We start from the raw sequence: 21,783 nt of genomic DNA on the forward strand, positions 1-21,783 counted from the left end.
AAAAAAAAAAAAAAAAAAAAAAAAAAAATTTTAATCACATTGCTAGAGAATAATGAGGAAAGGTGTAAGTAAAAAAAGAGAAGCAAAGATAGTCCCATGAATTACATCAGGATGAAATAGAAATTCAGAGCACTTATAGGAGGCGCGCCATGGCTGAATGAGGCTTGCGATTACTGAGGCATTGGGAAAGTAGGGAAATGACAACAGACTGTAAAAAAACTTTTGAGTTGGGTTGTTATATGAGTGATTGTTTCTAGTCACAGCCTCCACTGTTACACAGACACACATACATGGGTGTGCCACTCTTAACTGCAGACAAATTTATTTCATCCCATTTCTTGATTACATAGTATCTTAGACTATGAGAAAGTTAACAGCTTAAAAAGTGAAATGTGTACACTGGCCTTTAGCAATAATTCAGTGATTTGATTTTATTAAATTCATCCCACCTAATCTCAGCACATAGTTATTAGTTTATGGTAAATATTATGAAGCCCAATTTGGGGTTATTTTCCCTCAAGTTCTACCTATACCCCAAGAAATGCTATTGTAATAGCAGGATTCTCTCAGCTAAAGGACTCATCAGTTCAGTAATTGTGTACTATTTACCAGATTGGAAATAGTCTGGGATTTTATAAAGGGATTTTATTACCCAAAGTCTTTCATTTTACTCTTTGCTTCTATTTTTTCTTCTGTAAAATGGAAACAGTTGTCATATGTCCCCAAAGACCATTGGAGGAATCTAATGACCCAGTCTGAGCAGTTTGATGGTTTGAATACTTTTTGAAGTTTATAGAAAACTGGAATTTCCATACTAGAATTATGTTGGCAAAAGAAGTCAGTGGCTTACCAAGATAGCACCAACCTATATATATACACACATATATATACACATATATATATATAAAGTTGTATATTTATGGTCATTTATACATTGTCTAATAATTTCATCATGTTCTGGCTAAAAGAATTGTTTCCTATATGTACTTTATTGTGTTGTTTATATATACTACAGTACTTATATGTTGATTTTTTTTTCTTTTAGATATTAAGGAACGATTCACAAATTATGTGCTTTTACTAATAGTGTGTCTAAGAAACATGGAACAGTTTTCTTGGAATCCAGGTAACTCACTCTTAACAAAACAATGTCTTATAATTTTCCTTCTAAGCCAAAATCATTCTTTTACACGGAATAAAATGAATATTGCAGAAAGCTTCAAAAGACTTTGGCTGTTTTACTGTTTGGGTGTTGGAGAAACAATCATCTGTCACATAATGACATTTCAGTCAACAATAGACCACATATATGACGGTGGTCCCATAGTTTCTAATGGACGTGAAAAATTCCTGTCACCTAGTCTCCTAGTGTGCTTTTCTGTGTTTAGACATGTTTGGATACACTTACCATTGTGTCACGGTTGCCTGCAATATTCAGAATTGTAATGTGCTGTACAGGTTTGTAGCCTAGGAGCAGTAGGTTATACAATATAGTCTGGGTGTGTGATTATACCATCTAGGTTTGTGTAAGTACCCTCTATGATGTTCACACAATGACAAAATTCACTAAAAACACATTTCGTAGAATGCATCCCTGTTGCTGAGCGACACATGATAGTACCTGTTTCAGTAGAATGGATTGAGTATGTTTTCTGTGGTGTGGTGGGATGCTGTCATTTTCTATAAACCCCTCCGTGTCTCTGGAACTGTATACTCAGTAGGTGAGTGCACGCTGTTATACCTGGCAGCTCTGAGCCTCTCTATTTTTAACTGTAGTGTGCTTTAGTTACCTAAATCCAGAAAGATCATTTTCATCTTAGGGGTTGACCAGAAGAACCTTTGCTCTTTCCTAACATTTATCTTTTACCCATTGATTAGCATTTTAAATAGGGGTAAATTAAATATAAAGCAAGGTGGAAATTTTGCTACTTAGGTGCATCTCTAAATTCAGGCTGACAGGAAATTGTCAAGATTCCATGAATTTTCATTATCCATTCAGTTAGCAGACATTAACAGCTTAAAAAGTGAAATGTGTACACTGGCCTTTAGCAATAATTCAGTGATTTGATTTTATTAAATTCATCCCACCTAATCTCAGCACATAGTTATTAGTTTATGGTAAATATTATGAAGCCCAATTTGGGGTTATTTTCCCTCAAGTTCTACCTATACCCCAAGAAATGCTATTGTAATAGCAGGATTCTCTCAGCTAAAGGACTCATCAGTTCAGTAATTGTGTACTATTTACCAGATAGTAACTGGGCATATGCTAGTTTCTAGGCACAAGGGCAGGCACTGTGGCAAATGTAAAAAATACTAAGACATTTGTAGGACTTACAGGCTAATTAAGGGGAAATGGGTAATTATAATGCTGAAGTGAGCTAAGTGGGAAATGATCAATTTCTCAGGTATCTCAAGTAATTTAGAGTTTTTGTTTGAATATCTGACGTTTTTGTTGGAATCTCATTCTTAAAGGATGAGACCATGTTTTAGATTTCATTTATTACTCCCAATATTATATATGTTATAGGCATTTATTAACTTACTAATTTATTTTAATTCATTGATAATTTTCAAGTAACTGAAAAATCAAAAACATATAAAATGAGAGAGATGCTCTTGGAGATACATTTTCAGAAGTTTTTTTCGTAGAGAAACCATAAGATTAAATGATATCTGACAGCAGCTGGAGTAGGCTACCTGGCTTGTGGTGGAAAAGCCTCTTCCTCCACACACACAGCTAGATTCATTGAGTACCCAGATTTTTTTCAGTGAATGGTGGCATATTTCTTTATAACTAAGTCACCTAATAGGGTGTCCATGAAGGGCTGAGTGGGTATGTGTCACTGGTTCCAGTAGAGTACGTGTAGGATCAGCAATTCCCAAAGCTGAGTGGTTAAAACAAAAGACAAATAGTCTTTGTGCCTCCTAGACAGCTGGATATTTGAAGTCATTCTCATTTATACTGTGACTTTAAAAATTATCGTGCTTCCTTTATTAGTGCTATGGCAGATAATATAATAAAAGGAACACTTGCTTTTATTGATGAATTCACAATTTTCACTCTTTTTTTAGGTTTATTAAAATTTCTTTAAAACAAAAACCAACAAAGTGCCATTTATGGAAGGTTGCTCTAAGTTCTCAGGGTCATGAGGAATATAAAAACAGCACTAGCCATTTTGTATGCCAGGAACATTGCTGTGCACCATTATCTCATTTAGTTCTCATAATAATTAAGTGTACACACTATCCTTACCTTGTGGTTGAGGAAGCTGGAATTTAGCTAATTAAGAAACTTGCCCTTTGCCAGTGATGTGGATTCAAAAAAAACTTGCCCAAGGTCATATAGCAGTTAGCAGAGCTTATCGGCGAAAGAGGTCCCTTGATTTCCAAAACTTGACGTGATGCCAGACTCACAGAAGCTGCCTACACTGTCAGCCGGGATAGCCCAGCTGTGTGGTCTCCATCCCATCCTCCGGCTACCTGGGTCTTGAGTTGCTGTGGGTCCTTGTCAGTGTTTCTCCCTATCTTTTTCTTGCTGCGTCCAACTCTTACATTCTTTTCCAAGTTCTTAGCAGGTTGACTGTGGGTGTGTTTTATCAGGTACCTGATACTGAATTGGCACTAAAATGTTTTTTTAATTGATGCGTAATTTTCATAGTTTGGGTGTGCAAGTGATAATTTAATGTATTCGTATACTTTGTGAAGATCAAATCAGTGTACTTGGGATATCCATTACCTTAAATATTTGTCTTTTTGTTAGAACCGGTCAAATTCTTTTCTTCTACCTATTTTGAAATACACAGTAGATTATTGCAAACTACAGTTACCCTATTTATCTGTCTAACACTAGGTCTTACTTGAATAGACATTTAAATGTGATAATGGTGAGCAAATTTATCAGGTTAACATCTGTATGACAGTGAAACAAAGGATTGATCAATATCTTTAAGTTATAGTGATCAAAGAAGGAGAAGATTGCTCATCTGCAAGGACTACAGCACATCTCTTCTAGCTATTTACTGTCACGTTGAGGCAGCTCTGGAATTAAAGGATTTTCTAAGGAACCAGCTTAATCTAGTCATCCCATCAGCATGTCAGCACATAGGCTTCGTAAAGGCAGAGGCTCCCTGCTAAACCCCCAGAGCCCGCATGTAAAGCAGTTCTTGGCACTTAGAAAGTAATGAATAAATATTTGGTTTTTTTTTTTGTTGTTGTTGTTGTTGTTTGAGACAGAGTCTTGCTCTGTTGCCCAGGCTGGAGCGCAGTAGCACCATCTCAGCTCTCTGCAACCTCCACCTCCCGGTTCCAAGGAATTCTCCTACCTCAGCCTCCCAAGTAGGCGGGACTACAGGTGCACACCACTACTCCTGGCTAATGTTTGTATTTTTAGTAGAGACGGGGTTTTGCCATTTTGGTCAGGCTGGTCTCAAACTCCTGACCTCAGGTGATCCAACATGCTGGGATTACAGGTGTGAGCCCCTGTGCCAGGCCTGAACAAATATTTGTTGAATGAAGTATCCTTTAACTTGATACAGTATAGCTCTTTTGGTAAAGGTTATAATTGAATGCTAGTTCATCATTTACTGAAAATACAGTTTTGTTCTAGAGGTTTCATATTTCTCTGGTAGCCTGTGATGCGGATTCTGTTCATATTAAGATATTTCATTGTTTTTCTCTTTTCTATTTATAGATCATCTCTGGGTGTTGTTTCCAGATGTCTGTATGGTAATTGCATCAGAAATTGCCGTGGATATTGTAAAACATGCCTTTATCACCAAATTCAATGACATTACTGCAGATGTATGTATTTTGACATGCACTTTAATGTTTAAAGTTTACTTCTGTTGCTTAATTTTTAAAAGTTGTAGAATAATAGAAGTTTATTAATACTTGAAAGTCAGAATTGTAATTTTAAGTTTCTAAAAATTATTACACTATTGAAAGTATTCTGTTTTAATATTACGCAATGCTAATTCCATATCATGGGGTAGAAGTATAGACCAGCCTGTAGTCAAAGTCACAGTGTCACTAACTCAAAATCATTCTGATCAGTTAACACTGTCATAATCTGTTTAAAGACTTTAAAATCACATTGTTTCTATTTTAAAACTTAGACCATCAAAACTTTTCTCTCTGGCTAGGTTTTAAAATATTTTGTGTTTAAAATTGATTTTTTTCCACAATTATGAATAGGTTCCTGGTAAGTTTTAGAAGACGAGAGCCTTACATTTTTCTGGTGAAAGTGTTTAAACTTTGGGAAATTTGTTTTACATTTTAGCCAGATGTTCTGGATAATTTCTAGAAATAGATATGTGGCTATAGATTTATTGCATATGAAGCATAAGAAAGTTTCCTAATGTATTTCTCATTCTTGCCTCAGTCCCAAAATAAATAATAGTTCCACAGTTTTCTAGATACTGGGTGGTGCTTTTAATAACAGTCTCACAGTAATATTTGTTTTATTTCAAAAGGCAATTATTTAAAATAAAATGCAGTTGCAACAGCTATGATTCGGTTATGAGTTTCTGAATGTTTTAATATACTTAAAGTAAATAGTTTTGTACTTTTTTGTAAAGCACTGATAAAGTAATCTCACCATTTACTTTCTGAGCTTTCTCAATGCAGAGTGATTCCCTTTTCATAGGATCATTTATTTAGCATCTGAAGTCAAAATTAATAGACTTGATTGAGACAATTGTGCAATTTTAGTGGAAATAATCATTCACAAGTTCCTTCATATTTACTATGTTCCCTAACTTAGTTTTATGTCTTTTCAGCATTCATTTTCTCAGAAGGCATTGTTATGGTTAGATAAACAGTAATTTTTTAAAACTATTCATTTAATTTAAAATTTCAAAATTATTTTATATACATTACACTACTTAAAATAGTCACTCTTCCCCAAATTCCAAACTCTCAGGATCATAGTCATTGGATATTTATTCCCCTTTAAAGAAAAACCTTTAAAAGATCTATGAATGTTAAGAGTTCACGGGAATTAAGGTTACTTTTTACCTTTACTGTAGGAAAACAAATAGGGAAATTATGCCCAGATGTCTGCTTGGTTATTAGCACTTGTTCCTGGTTAATTATTAAACGTTTTTATTAATAAAATCTAAGTCTTTCCACATGATATATTTTTACTGTATTACTTAATATTTCATTCTTATTTGTCTTTAGGTCTACAGTGAATATAGAGCCAGTCTTGCTTTTGACCTTGTTAGCAGCCGACAGAAAAATGTGAGCATTTATCAAGGGCATAATCCGAAATTAACAAAGGCATAGTCTGAAATTAACTGAATAATGCTTAATTTAGCATGAAATATTAACTAAAGGAAAGCTACATAAACTGCCTACTTATCTCTCTTCTCAACACTAAATAAACATTTACAGATTAAGAATAATAGTAATACTTAACATTAAGTAGTGTATGTTCATTGCAGCATTTTAAGTTATTCAACTTTGTATTTAAGACTTGTGAACATTTGGATTTCCACATCATTTTATAAGTGCCAGGTTCTGTTCTTGCTGCATAGCCTCACCTGTTTAGAACATTTGCTGGTAATAAGTGAATAGTACTTTTAAAATGCAGTTTAAATCCCATAAATCTGAATCTTTTGCTCTGCTCTGTTCAGGCATACACTGATTACAGCGACTCTGTAGCACGGAGGATGGGCTTTATTCCTCTCCCACTAGCTGTTTTAGTAAGTACATACTTTTTAATGTTTTTTGTAACAAAGCCATCATCATAGAATATTAATAAATGGATTAATAATATGATTGTTTCAAAAGGACTTGATATAAAAATTAAGGGTAAATAACTTGGAAGAAAATTTTGTTTTAAATTATAGCAATAGCTTATATATCCAAATATCTATTGGTTGAGCCATCCAATAGATAAGTGACACTAAGCTGTTTTATGTAAATGGCTTTCCTAACAATAAGAACACTCTGTTTTGCTTATTCATTTAGTAAAAACGTTTTTTAATGGAAATACCTGAGCATGGGCATTAACGTGGCCACTGTAACACATGTTGATGGGAGTATAAATTAATCCAGTATTTCTACAAGGCAATGTGACAGTATCATGCTTTAATTCAGTCATTTCATTTCTAGAAATTATCCTAAGAAAATAGTTATAAAAGACACACAATGATTTGTGGGCACAGCTTTGCATTTCAATGACATTTGTAATAATAAAACTTTAGAAGCAAGCGAATTAGGTTAAACAAATTATGGTATGCCCAAATGAAGACGTATTCTCTATCAGTGGTAATTAATACTTTTAAAATTGTCCAGACTTTTGCAATGAAAATTCCTGCTTTTATACTCAAGAAATAGTATTTTTTTCAAAAATACTACTGAAACTTACTAAATCAACCCTCAACAAGTCATCAACTTGGAATATTTTAATGAATTGCCCAGAACAGGCTTGCAAATAGTTTCTAGCAACATTAGGCTATAATAATGTTAATTAAGAGGATTTGTTTAGCCTGGCTTAGTGGCGTGCACCTGTAGTCCTAGCTACTCAGTAGGCTGAGGCCAAAAAAAAAAAAAGAAAAATATTTGCTGGCTGCACTTGTATTTGATTATGTTCTTTCTTGACTATTCTAACATCAAAACAGATGCAACCAGCCAGGCACGGTGGCTCATGCCTGTAATCCCAGCACTTTGGGAAGGTGAGGTGGGGAGATCACCTGAGGTCAGGAGTTTGAGACCAGCCTGGCTAACTTGGTGAAACCCCATCTCTGCTAAAAATACAAAAATTAGCTGGGCGTGGTGGTGGGTGCCTGTAGTGGGCGCGTATAATCTCAGCTACTTAGGAGGCTGAGGCAGGAGAATCACTTTGAACCTGGGAGGGAAGGTTGCAGTAAGCCAAGATCGCGTCACTGCTCTCCAGCCCAGGCGACAAGAGCAACTCTCTGTCTCAAAAAAAAAAAACACAATTCTCTTTTTTGCCAAAGGATATCTAGACTTCTACAGCTGATATCTAGACTTCTATAGCTGTAGTCCCAGCTACTCGGGAGGCTGAGGCAGGAGAATGGCGTGAACCCGGGAGGCAGGGCTTGTAGTGAGCCGAGATCTGGCCGCTGCACTCCAGCCTGGGCGACAGAGCGAGACTCCGTCTCAAAAAAAAAAAACAAAAAAAAAAAGAAAGGAAGGTCATTACCAGCTATATTCTTGAGACCCAGCCTTTCCTTGACTTTTTTTAGATGACAGATGATTACATAGGCTTAATGCTATTTAAATTTCCAGTGTGACCTTTACAGATAACCACCATTAATTTTTAATATAATTAAAAATTAAACATTTTAAATTATATTAATAGCTTACTTATTACATAATAATATAGCTTTCTTTTGCTTGGGAAAAGAAACTAGAATTTCAGAAAAATGGAGGCTTCCAAATAATAAAATTGTTTGTTAAAGGCTTAAGAGATTGATAAAATAGAATATTAAATATTTCTGCATTTGTTTACTACAACTAGAAATATGAAACATACAAGTATAGGGATAAACCTTCATGGCCTGATTTTTTTTTTTTTTTTTTAAGGATTGGTCAGATGATTGGATTTAAATATGATCCTGCTTTGCCAACTAATAATTGACTTATTTGTCTAGTAACTTGTCAGAAAATTCATAATTAGTATGAACTTTTTTGATTTAGTATTTAAAATTTTCTTCAGTCTTTGTTTTATTCTTTAAATGAGTTTTTATGGCTGTTATAGCGAAATATTTATGAATAATTAATAATTGACAAAACACTTTTGGAACACCTCCAGTGTGCTGAAAGGGGGTTGTATAGTTACGCAGAGATCTAGTGGGCTTCCTTCCACAGCACTTTGCTCACAGAGCTTCGTTGTGTGCCACAGCTTTGGCAAGCATCCAGGAGACTTGAGAAATATACCAAGGCCTCTGTGACAAGTTAATTCTTTAAGGCACAGGGATGGCAATTTTTTCTTCTAAGCGTTACATTAGGTCCTAAGATGATTTTATATCTGAAAAAAGAAAAACTGTGTATTAAAGTCTCATGGAAATTAGACTGAGTAAAAGTTAACTGACAATATGCTAGATAAGGGTGTAGTTATTTAAGCCTTAAATGTGATCATTGGTTTGCCTTTCATATTAATGAATAAAATCCTAGAGTTGTGTTAACTTCAGTCACAAATGCCTATACAGTAGACATTACCCTGTTAGAGACTGTGACATGGTTGAGGGCTTCCATTGTCACTTTTCTCATAGTTAGAGTTTATTGAACATATGACAATCCATTGCCACACCTCTTCCCAATTGTTCTTTTATTAAAAGCATTTGTAAATGTCTTTTTAAATGTGTACTGTGATGTTTATTTAAGATACCCTAATAGACATTTGATAACTTGACATTACTAGATAAGACCACTTCTCCCAAAGTCTCTATTTCTCTTTTAACGTATGGGCACAGCTGCACTTGTAATGTGTGGACATTTTCCTTTAACTGATTTCACCAGATTTATTCAGCAGACTTCCAAGGATAACGCTGTTATTCCTTTATTTCTGTGAAAGAATTAAGAAAATGGATATTTAACTATAACTATCCAAAAGAGAGAAATGTTTCAATGTTTAATTAATTTTTAATAGTGTTTAGTTTTTCTAAATACAAAACGTTTAAGGTTCCATTTTTCCTGTGTTCCTTGTGAGTTACTGGTGGTTCTTAAAAGAGTCAAAGAAGAAAGGACAGCGGGGAGGGGGGAAAAAACAGGAATAAGGAAACGCTCACCAAATGATTCTAGTTCTGGTGTGGACACATGTAGCAAGATGAAATCATTTGTACTTTGCAGAATAATATTTTATAAAAATCAGCTGCTTTGCATCTCTATGAGGTATAAGTACATGTGTCATTCATGACCTAGGTATAGGGCGGACCTCAGAGAGTCCACAAGAGTGAAACTGTTGCACTAGCCACAGGCATCCCAGATTTGCTTGAACCAGTCCAAACGTACCACAGGTTTCACAAGTAGGCAGATTTTGATACAAATCCACAAATTTGCCTTCTTGGATGTTTAAACAAAGGCCATAGATTTATGCCTAAAATGTTAAAGTCAGCATGGAGAAATCTTTTTAAGTATTAACTAATAACGCTGTGGTTGTGTGTTCTGTTTGTGTGTTTTTGTTGGTTTGTTTCTGGCTAGCTCATCAGAGTTGTAACAAGCTCAATTAAAGTGCAAGGAATCCTGTCTTATGCCTGTGTCATACTCTTCTATTTTGGGTAAGATTATTCTTGAATATGTTTTTGGCTATATAGTAAAGCATAAATGCAAGATGTAATGGAAGTTAATAGCATCCCAATCATACTACTCCCAATCTATGCCGGGGGCTTCCTTTTAATAGCTATACCTCCAAGTGTATTTGCTTGTGACTCGGTTAGATTAACTACACTGCTATTTGGTAGTAGTATTAGTAGTACTTTAGATTTTATTTTAATTTTTAGCAAAATCTTAAAGCCCTTTTTGCTTAAGATTTAGGTTTCACTCACATTTTTTTTGATGAATAAAAGCCTGCCATTGCAGACATGTTTTCATATTTAAAAACATCTTTGACCCTCCAATATGTTTGCCACACTGAATTGTTCAGCACACTGTAGGCGGGCATCACATAAAACCAAATGTAATGCACAAGCGTAGGTTTTCTGTGACCAGTGGAATCCATCTGCAGGTTTGTTGGTCTCATGATCTTACATTTTAGTTGAGGGAGACATACAGTAAATTAACAGCTAATTAAGATAGAAATAAATGGTATGAAGAAAATAACAATATAAAATGATGATTTTGCCATTGTTACTTTTCTCAAGAAGTGAACAATGATAAAGTAACCAGACGTGGCATTCAGTTAACTTACTGAAAAATGAAATGGGAAACGTATTCCACCCTTGCTTAGGTGGTGTGCATCAGGAGCTTCACTCAGGGAGGGGTGGGTGGTCTGAGAGGGGTCGAACTTGAATCCCTCCAGAGGAGAAAGGTTGGAGGGTAAGCATAGCAGTCACAGTTTGAGCAGTGGATTTGCTTAGTGTTCCAGTTTCATGGTTTTTTTAGTGTGTTTTTCACATCGTTTCCTGCCCAGGGCTTAGCACACTACCTGGCACATGCTCAGGAAGCTTCTGTTAAAGTAGCATGGGAATAGTCACTTACTGTCTGCACTTTCCACCTCTCCACCAAGTATCCTGGGTTATGGGCCTGCTTCCCAGCTCCTGCAGTGCCTGGCTCAGGCCAGTGTCCTGAGTGTAGGTTATGAGCTGCGTGTAGGTCATGCAGCGAATTTCAGTGTTTCACACAGGAGGGTGAGGTTCTGATCACACTGTACAGCATTGCCTATTTTGTTTGAATGAGTATGTAAATAGTTTACTATATTAAGGTAACTCTTTTCATTTTTTGACATTAAATAACATTAAGACCTTCCTTTTCTAACGTAGAGTCTCACACCGCCCCTCAACGTTTTTAACATTGTGCTGTGTTTACCAAGTGGTATTGCTGTAATCTCAGTGGGAATAATTGACAATCTAATATTCTAGTATTTTTTACATAATAATCACGAAATGAAGCATGTATATGCTACATCTGAAAACCTTTGTTTAGTTACAGTTGCCTGTGCATAGTTCACCAAGGGGGATGTACTTTAATCTTGAGTTACTTAGAATTCAGGGTACCTGTGCCCCCAGCCTCCAGTGTCGCCTCCCTCCCCATGTTGCTTCACTTCTCCACCTGGATAGCACAGCCAGACAGATCTGCTCACTTTTCTACTTTATTCATCTACTCTAATCCTCATCTCAGGGTGATTCCTAAATTATCCTCTTCTCCTTCAGAAACTTTCTCAAAACTACCTTGTCCATGCCTTCTTTATCAATTAATTGCACCAAACCCAAGAATCTGTCTTCAGTTAAAAAAATAAAGTCAGGGCCGGGTGCGGTGGCTCAAGCCTGTAATCCCAGCACTTTGGGAGGCCGAGACGGGCGGATCACGAGGTCAGGAGATGGAGACCATCCTGGCTAACCCGGTGAAACCCCGTGTCTACTAAAAAATACAAAAAAACTAGCCGGGCGAGGTGGCGGGCGCCTGTAGTCCCAGCTACTGGGGAGGCTGAGGCAGGAGAATGGCGTTAACCCGGGAGACGGAGCTTGCAGTGAGCCAAGATCCGGCCACTGCACTCCAGCCTGGGCGACAGAGCGAGACTCTGTCTCAAAAAAAATAATAATAATAAAATAAAATAAAGTCAGAATTCATTTGGGCCTCCTGACATAAAATGCTGAAGTTTTTCCCCACTACACCCAGTTTATCGTCTTTCCCTCCAGACTCACTCTTGCCAGCTAAGGTGGGAGGACTTGCCAGCCTCTGCCGTTACTGCTCTGCTCAGCGCTCCTCAGGGAGCAGCTGCTCAGCAGCAGGGCCTGGGCCTGGGCTGGTCTAGGGCTTGGCCAAAAAGAAGCCAGACAAGTGCCCTGCCTTGATGTCACAGAAATTCCAGACAACAAATAGACAACAACTAGAAAAGCAAGTCACTCTATTGACAGTTGGTAGGAATTGTTAGGAAGAAAAGCACAGTAGTGTGAGGAGATGAATGGGAGAGGCAGACGCAGCTGCCTTAGAGAGGATGGCCAGGGCAGGCCTCTCTGGTGAGCTGGTGTTTCAGTAAGGAAGGGAGCTGTGCAGCCACCTGGGAAAAGCGTAGGCTTAGCAGAAGGGCACAGGGACACAGGCCTGGTGGAGGAACAGCAGGCGCCAGGCAGCTGCAGTAGTCCATGGGCAGCCACGGGGGCAGAGGGCCCGGGAAGGGGAGACCACGAAAGGAGCTGAGCAGAAAATGGCATGGTGGCTCATGCCTGTAGCCCCAGCACTTTGGGAGGCTGGGGTGGGAGGATTGCTTGAGCCCAAGAGTTTGAGACCAGCCTGGGCAACATAGCAAGACCCCAGATCTACAAAAAAGAAAATTAGCTGGGTGTGGTGGCATATGCCTGTGGTCCCAGCTGTGCAGGAGGCTGAGGTGGGAGATTGCTTAAGCCCAGGAGTTCAAGGCTGCAGTGAGCCATGATCATGCCACTGTACCACAGCCTGGGTGACAATGCAAGACTGTCTCTTAAAAAAAGAAAGAAAACCAGCTTCTTCACTAGCTATAAAACTGGCATTGAAGTTAATGTGAGACTTTTTTCTTCCCATAATTTTTTCCAGATTTATATTGAATGCCTTAAAATATTCATATTCTTTGACCCAGAAATTTTATTTCTGTAGTCATAGGTATCTAGGTATCCTAAGGAAATACAGATTTAACATGTTTTCTTAATCAGAAACTTTTTAGTAGAAGCAAAATATTGAAAATAATCTAAATATCCAGAAATAAGAGTTGTTTGGGGCTTTGTTATTTGATAACCCATACAGTGATGTTATAAGGCCATTTAAAAGATTGTCACTGAGGAACATTAACTGATATGGAAAAATATTCATGATACATTGTTATATAAATAACAACAATAATGACAGAAGTGCTTGCCATTTCTGTGTGCCAGGCACTGCTCTAAGCACCTTACCTGACTGCTCTCCTTTCCAGATTAGCTGGTTGAGTAGCTTGCCCAGGTGCACACAGGTTCTAAGCAGTGGACTCAGGACTCCACACCAACACACTTCCCCCCAGAGTCCATGCTCTGTCTCCTGACTCCCCTCGCCTACTGCCTTGTAAAATAGACCCTGTTTCTATACAGCAAGAAAGTACAAATAGAGGCGTACTCAGAGAAGGCAACTGAAAGATAACATACTAAATGTCACAGTGATTATCATAAGGGTGTGGAATTGTGTAATTTTATTTTATTTTATTTTTGTTCATCTACATGTGCTAAATGTATTTGTTGTATAATAAAAGAATAAATGTTAAAATGTTTAATACCAGGAAAAATTTCTAAGTCATATAATTTCTTATAAGAGAACTAAGGAGGCCAGGCATGGTGCTCACACCTGTAATCCCAGCACTTTGGGAGGCTGAGGCAGGTGGATCACGAGGTCAGGAGTTCGAGACCACCCTGGCCAACATGGTGAAACCCCATCTCTACTAAAAATACAAAAATAGCCAGGTGTGGTGGCGGATGCCTGTAATCCCAGCTACTTGGGAGGCTGAGGCCAAGAATTGCTTGAACCCAGGAGGCGGAGGTTGCAGTGAGCCGAGATCGCGCCACTGCACTCCAGCCTGGGTGACAGAGTGAGACTCTTGTCTCAAAAAATAAAAAAGAAGAAAACTAAGGAATTCCGAAGTTTTTCTTTGTGGCAAAGAAGCCTCAGAAAACTCAAGGTTTGTGTAAATTCCTGGAAATCCCTGACCTGTCCCCATCCCATGCCCCCTGCCTTCTCCTTAGCCATGAGCATTCACAGGGATTTAGATGAATTCCAACGGATATGGTTTGTTTTGTTTCTGTTTTTAGGTTGATATCCCTGAAAGTACTTAATAGCATTGTGCTGTTGGGGAAATCGTGCCAGTATGTGAAAGAAGCCAAAATGGAAGAGAAGCTGTCGAATCCTCCCCCAACCTGCACTCCAGGCAAGCCATCCAGTAAATCACAGAACAAATGTAAACCCTCTCAAGGTAGGTTTGGTCCCTTTCTTCACTTCCCTGGATCATTTTCAAATAGTTAAATCACAGTTCGATCAATGTTAAGCAACGCTTTAAAGATTGGTTTCACTTTGCCTAGGTTTTTTGGTCTTTTAATGGTGTGTTTTAGATCCCATTGCATATATACCTGGCCCAGTGTTCTGAGTTTTTCCATTTACTCATTCGCTGTTCAATATTGAGCACCTGTGACACGTCAGCTCCAGTGGATGCAGCAGTGGGGTGGAAAGGCAATTCTCTGCTCCCATGGAGCTTCTTCTAGATTGTCGGGAAGAGGGGTAGAGAGAAATAAATATGCACTATGTCAAATGACGGGGAACTGCAGAGAAAACAAAAGCAGGATGGGGAAAGGGAAGTACAACTGGGAGTTGGACGCTCCCCCAAGTGTGAGGAGATGGCACTGCACAGAGTCCTGGAGCCTGAGGACGGCGCATCCAGCCTTCCAGGAGCAGCTCCCAGTCAGAGGCCCAGCAGGCCTGGCAAAGGCACCAAGGCAGGAAGATGCTTGGTGCATCAAAGGACATTAAAAGCAAGGTGGCTGCAGTGGCCCATTCCCAGGGAAAAGGACTGGAGAGGGGGTTTTGGGGGCCATGGAGGGCTGCAGGCTGTTATGAGGACCTTGGCTTTGACTCCAGGTGGAAGGGGGCTGTTGTGAGGCTTTGAGCGGAGCAGTGGCATGGTGCAGCTGACATTTTAAAAGGATCATTCTCAAGCTTTATGGAAAATAAACTCCAGAGGAGTGGGACCAGAGAGGCAGCTACCTGGCCAGGAGCAGGGTAGGCAGTGTGAGCAGGGAGACCTGGCCAGGTTCTGGATAGACCTGGGAGGTTTGTGTGAAGTATTTGCTGATGAGGAAGTTACACAGTGTGAGAATAAGAGAGTTCAGGATGATTCCAAGGTTTCTGGGCTGGAAGATTTGGAGGAAGAACTGGGACACTGTTTTGTCCCAATTTTTGTTGTTAGGTGGCAGTTCCCTGTTCACAAAGGTGTTTGTTCGTATGACTTTTAGTTTAAATGATGTATTTTTAAATGTGTGGAACAACTGTGTGCCAGGTATTAGAGATGCTGAAGATAGAAAGATAAATAAAGGATGTCCTTCAAGGCTTCATGTAATTACGGGGGTCCAAATAGGTGAGCAGAGGGTTTGGAGGGACAGGAGAGGGTTCTTCTAAACTAAAAGCTTGAAGGATGAAACTGGCCTAGGGCAGGCTGGTGGAAAGGGCACTCCAGAAAAGCCAGCACGAGTTAGATCATGGAGGCCTGGAAAAGCATCTGGAGAACTAGCAGCTCAATATGGCAAGTGTGCAGTGTGCTTCAGAAAGAGGGAGGAGAGGAGAGTTGGGCTGGACTGGAGTCCTACCTGAAAGTGGGGCTGTGCCCATCGTGTGTACTTAACAGGAAGCAAAAATAAAGTAAAATAACAATGTGTATAATCACTGGGAAATAATTGTTTTCATTATAAGAACACTGTTAGTAATAAGGATTGTATTTTTTTCTTTTTTTTTTTTGAGATGGAGTCTCGCTCTGTCGCCCAGGCTGGAATGCAGTGGCGCGATCTCGGCTCACTGCAAGCTCCGCCTCCCGGGTTCACGCCATTCTCCTGTCTCAGCCTCTGGAGTAGCTGGGACTACAGGCGCCCGCCACCTCGCCCGGCTAGTTTTAGGGTTTTTTTTGTATTCTTTTTAGTAGAGACGGGGTTTCACCGTGTTAGCCAGGATGGTCTCGATCTCCTGACCTCGTGATCTGCCTGTCTTGGCCTCCCAAAGTGCTGGGATTACAGGCTTGAGCCATTGCGCCCGGCCAGGATTGTATTTTTTTCAACTAACTAGGTAATTCGTAGTGAGGCCTGTATGTGTTCTCTTGTTATGCATATTAGTTAAGAAGTTAGGCCAGGCATGGTGGCACACACCTTTAATTATCCCAGCACGTTGGGAGGCTAAGGCAGAAGCAGCACTTGAGCCCAGGAGTTCGAGACCAGCCTGGGCAACCTCTAGTGAGTCACATCTCCACAAAAAATATAAAAAGAAGTTACTAAGCATCAGTCTTGCTTTCAAGGAGGATCCAGTCTAATGGGGATAAAAGCTTTAAGCACGTACTACAGGGCAGGGCCATTGACTCAGGGGTCATGTTATGAGAAGTACATTCAGGATGAGGGTCTGAGTGTTTGCACAGAATGTCTTGGAGGTCAAGAGAACACAGACTAGAGACCATTCAGGAGGGTGTTGAAGTCAAGCTGAAGAGTGGGAGGGGGCCGTCTCTCAAGGCTGCATCAGATTCATCACGTTGTAAGGAGACAAAAAACAGCAGTCCTGGGGGTGAGGGCAGGAGAGAGGAATTAGTGCAAGAGAGCTGGATGTGTCATTACCTCCATCATGGCAGTGGTGTGACCAGGTGTATGCACATGTCAGAACTCATCAGATTATACATTTTAAATGTGTACAGCTGATGGTATGTCTTTTTTGCCTCAAAGAAGCTGTTCTTACATGGATTGAATGTATGATTCAGATGAGTCGCTCCGGGCCCCAGCCCAGCTGTCCCCAAAGCCAGGCTCCAGAATCTCTGTGGCCTAAAATAAACACTGGGGGTTTTGTTTGTTTGTTTTTACCTCTGGTTTGTACCTCCCAGAGATAATGATGCTAAACCAACTGTAGCTGAAGTGACTACAGATGACAGGTAGAATGTAGTAAAGTCTTCTTGGCCCACTCCCTGATGTTCCATATTGGAGCAAATGTTAATTTTTCAGGACTGGCAACAGTCAGGTTAGGTCTTGATTATATAGAGAGGAGCCGTATTGTAGGAGTTGTGATCTTTCTACAGTTGGGTGATGGCATTGTTTGTGTGATACGAGCAATGTAATATACCCTTCCATAAAATTGAACAAACAGATGATTAGCCTCTAAGTTTTATTATAAATGATGGCTGCTTGTACAACATGCTGTGGGCACTTTTTTCAGCACCACTATGTTGGTAAGCTTTTATTTATTGCACATTGGGGAAAATCTTTCTCTCATTTAATGGACCTATTTTATCACAGGCCTTTCCACAGAAGAAAACTTGTCTGCCTCCGTCACCAACCAGCCTATTCATCAAAAGGAAAATATCATACCATTACTTGTGACAAGCAACTCTGATCAGTTTTTGACAACTCCAGATGGTGACGAGAAGGACATAACGCAGGACAATTCTGAATTAAAACACAGATCCTCAAAGAAAGATTTGTTAGAGATAGACAGGTTCACAATTTGTGGAAACCGAATTGACTGAATCTGTGGCTCCATGTGCTGACGAAGCTGGGTCCTGGGGCAGCAAGTGCTGTGTTGCCAGGACAGACAGATGCTAAACATGGCACTTAAATATTTATTTAAAAACTTAAATTATTATTGGCAAGCAGATCTTAGTATCTTTCTTCCAGTAATGTGGCCTGGCTGAGGGTCAGATCACAAGACAGGAGCGACCTCGGCCTTGACTCTCTGGGAAGCTTGATGGATTATAAAACTTCCTCCTGCCTGGCCAAGCAGCAGCGTCACTTCCAGGACCCAACCAAGGCAACATCAAAATCTGTTTTGCTTTGTCAATCTGGGCTTCCAGAATGTTGAATTTGCCTCAAGGCCTCTTCAGTATAAGGAAATACCTGGAAAACTGTGAAGCTTTTACCATGACGTTATCTTACCAGTCTCATACTATTTTCACAAACAGTTTTCAAATGTTACTTCATCTGCCAAAGCATTAAAAAAAACTAAACATAAGTCAACATAAATGTTCTTACCACCAGAATAACCCTTAAAGATGTATCTTGATTAATCAGAATAAAAGGCTACCTTAAATAAGACATGATGAATAGTAGCATTTTGTAGGGTAAACAAAAACAAAAACAACGCTAAACCAGTTTATTTATTTAAAAAATTAATGAAGGCTATGCATTACTGGGAAAACCCTTCATAATTTTCAGTTTACTCTTTAAAGCAAAATATGAGCTGTATGTCATTTGATTGCGGTGGATAAAATATAAATGTCCTTACAAAAGGGCACTTTTTACACCAAGGAAGCAGAGCAGTGTTAACTTTAAGGTATACTTCACTGGTTTTGCTTTAAAACTAATTGCTTCATAAATTATTACAGCTAAAAGGATTTGGTGTTGAACAGGCTGAAAAATTGTCAGTGTACAAAATCCGAAACTGTCAACTTTAACTGTAAGTAAATGCTCCAAGTGTGTTAGGCAGCAGCATCTTGCTTGGGCTTATCAAATGCATCAGTCCTTCTGTTTAGGTGGACAGCGGGCGTGCCTGTGCTGGGGCAGGGTGTGTGTTCTGTGGGTGTGTGTCTGTGGGGATGTGACTGTCAGGGTGGGCCTGTGCTGAGGGTGGGGCAGGCCCCAGTCTAGAGAGGATTTTGTGTGAAAGTAAATGGGTGTTTGAGGCGTATGGGTGGCTGTCAGTGTGGGGAGGCATCTGTGTATGGCTGTTGGGAACAGCAACCAAAAGGTGCTTTTGGTTTTGTTTGAGATAAGATTCTGTTTCCACTTAATTACTAGTTTGTGGCCTACATCACAGGTCAAGTTATTTCCCACCCGTAAAACTTCTACAACTTGTGGTTTCAGAACTGTCCAGAAGGTGGTACTGTTAACTGTTATTTCCTTTGATGTTTTGATTTTGAAGTTTAGTTCTCATGCATATGTTTCAGGCATATATATATGCAGAAGGCAATTTTTAGGTGATTTGTCTGTTTCTTGGATGAAATATAAAGCAAGCTTTAATGTTCCGACTTGTTCATTTGAAATACAAAAAAAGTAAGTGAATTTTAATGTTTTGTATTAACTAAAGAAATCTGAAGATTAATGTTGAGGAAATTGTATGGACATGCCTTTGTGAAACCAGGAAGTATTTTAAGTTAAAAATGAAAAAGCTTTTAATTGCTTTGTATGTGTTTTAGTGGAGCCCCATTTTAGAATTATTATTTTTTTTCCATCTCCCTTTACCAACAAAAGGAACAATGCCACGGTGAATGGAATAGTTTGGGGAAAGCTTTGCCAAACACAACCCTGATTTCAGAGCAGGAACATGGTTTGGATAGATCTTCAGTTCCGCTTGAATTATTCTGTTACTGTGCTGTCATTTTCAGAAGATTTCCATTCCTTTGCAGATGCTGTTGGGAGTTTGGGATTATGTTCATTTCTTCTGTCATAATGGCATTCAATACTAATTTTATAAGTGCATCTTGTGTGAAACTCAATAAATTCAATTTTGTAATCTTTTTTAAAAAGGTCACTGAATTTCTTTTAATATTTACTATTGTATTTGGAAGAGTGAATTTCCCACTGTATAATAAGAATTTATTTGTAATTCACAAGTGGTAGAGCTATCTTAATTTAAATTATTGTTTTGGTCTTAATAGTGGCAAAATGTTTAATTTTGTCTTTGGAAAAAATAGGCTGGGCCTTGATTATAGACCGTTTAATATTTCTCAGCAAATGAAGGTATTTACATTTTACAAGTGGTTTGAATGTCACACAAAATATTTTTCACATCTGGGAGTCAAGTTCAAGACAGTGCTTTGGTTTTAAAAAAATCTAATGAAGGCACAGCCTAGGCCAGACCCTTTAGAATAGTGTAAAGACCAAGTGTCATTGATACACTTGTCCAGATTTTCATGTGGACTTTGGCCAGTATTTAGACTTTATATTCATTTTAAATAAAGTGAAAGAAACTTCCTATAATTGGGCCATCAAAATATATCCTACCACTCCTGGTAACTCAGCAAAGGAGGAGATAAATTTACAAAATAATATCTCTACATTGTTATATATTTTCATTTCAACTATTTTTTATCAACGAAGATTTGTTAATCAGTTCCTATGTGTCAGAAGCTGTTCTAAGTGGTGGGATCAGCAATGAACAAGGTAGTCCCTGTTCTTCTGTGGAAGACTGATAGGAACAAGTCAATGAAATAATGTCTGCTGGTCACAGGGTGTCCACTGACCAAATGATTTCTCAGGCTTATTTCAGCTCTAAAATATAGTGTCTTTAAAATGTTTATGTAAGTCTGATTTTTTTCTTATTGGATTGGCTTGAAATAAGATAATTGTATAGCAATTTTACAGTGCTTCTATAAAATAGAAATAAGAAAATACTTTCTTCCTGAAGACTGCTAGTTATCCAGCAGAATCCGTTCTCCTGTTCCATTGTGTAGAGTTGTAGCTGGGCACGTGCTACTTGCTGGGGACTACATTTTTCAGCCCCTCTTGCTGTTACCTGTTGGCCAGCTGACTCATTCTCCCCAGGGGATGTAAATTGAAGGGTGTATGCCGTTATTGGGCCAGGACCCTTAAGACCGTGGGTGAGTCCCCCTCACCTCCTCTGTCCCCTTCCCACAGGTGGAACCCAGAGAAGGTAGTGACCTTGTCCCAGTAGGTGCCCATCATGGCAGAGCCTTGAGAGAGAAGGAACCTGGATCCCTGAGTGCCGCTGTGGAGTAGAGTTGCTGGTCAGCTTGGAAAATTCTGCTTGACTATACATAAGAGAGAAACTTTTGAAATGCCATTGTTTCTAAGCCACTGAACCTGGGGGTTCTATTCATGAAGTTTAGCCCACATTAGTACATTAGGAAATCTGAGAGGGACTATTTAGAGATCTTTACATAAAAGGAGCAAGGAGTTAGACCTATCTTGCTAAAACACATTCTTCTGAAAATTCTCTCTCTGGATACCCATTATTTATTATTTATATGGAAAAAGATAAAGATTACTCCACCCATGGCCGGGCGCGGTGGCTCAAGCCTGTAATCCTAGCACTTTGGGAAGCCGAGACGGGTGGATCACGAGGTCAGGAGATCGAGATCATCCTGGCTAACACGGTGAAACCCCATCTCTACTAAAAACTACAAAAAACTAGCCAGGCGAGGTGGCGGGTGCCTGTAGTCCCAGCTACTCAGGAGGCTGAGACAGGAGAATGACGTAAACCCGGGAGGCGGAGCTTGCAGTGAGCTGAGATCTGGCCACTGCACTTCAGCCTGGGCGACAGAGCGAGACTCCGTCTCAAAAAAAAAAAAAGGTTACTCCACCTCACTTTTTCAGAGGTCAGACTCCCAGCACCCTTGGCTGCCTTGAACTAAACATTAAACTTGCTCATAAATGGCAAAGTTCTATTTGTCCGTATCCTCTATCA

At 39.1% G+C, this 21,783-nt stretch overlaps 1 protein-coding gene across 3 annotated transcripts in view; it reads left to right on the forward strand.

The window, feature by feature from the left end:
• TAPT1 (transmembrane anterior posterior transformation 1) overlaps positions 1-19,882 on the forward strand; it is a 75,918-nt gene extending 56,036 nt beyond the window's left edge. For 2 of the 3 annotated variants that reach the window (XM_017875340.1, XM_017875337.1), the window contains 7 exons: positions 1,046-1,126; positions 4,694-4,803; positions 6,184-6,243; positions 6,639-6,707; positions 10,174-10,250; positions 14,439-14,599; positions 17,658-19,882. In XM_017875340.1, coding sequence (XP_017730829.1) covers positions 1,046-1,126; positions 4,694-4,803; positions 6,184-6,243; positions 6,639-6,707; positions 10,174-10,250; positions 14,439-14,599; positions 17,658-17,887 — 788 coding nt within the window. In that variant the 3' untranslated portion in view covers positions 17,888-19,882. The remainder of the gene's footprint in view (positions 1-1,045; positions 1,127-4,693; positions 4,804-6,183; positions 6,244-6,638; positions 6,708-10,173; positions 10,251-14,438; positions 14,600-17,657) is intronic. The other variant, XM_017875338.1, reaches the window with a different exon arrangement.
• Positions 19,883-21,783: the final 1,901 nt, after the last annotated feature.

This window comes from Rhinopithecus bieti, unplaced genomic scaffold, assembly GCF_001698545.2.
Source record: "Rhinopithecus bieti isolate Rb0 unplaced genomic scaffold, ASM169854v2 scaffold_9237, whole genome shotgun sequence".
NCBI lineage: Eukaryota > Metazoa > Chordata > Mammalia > Primates > Cercopithecidae > Rhinopithecus > Rhinopithecus bieti.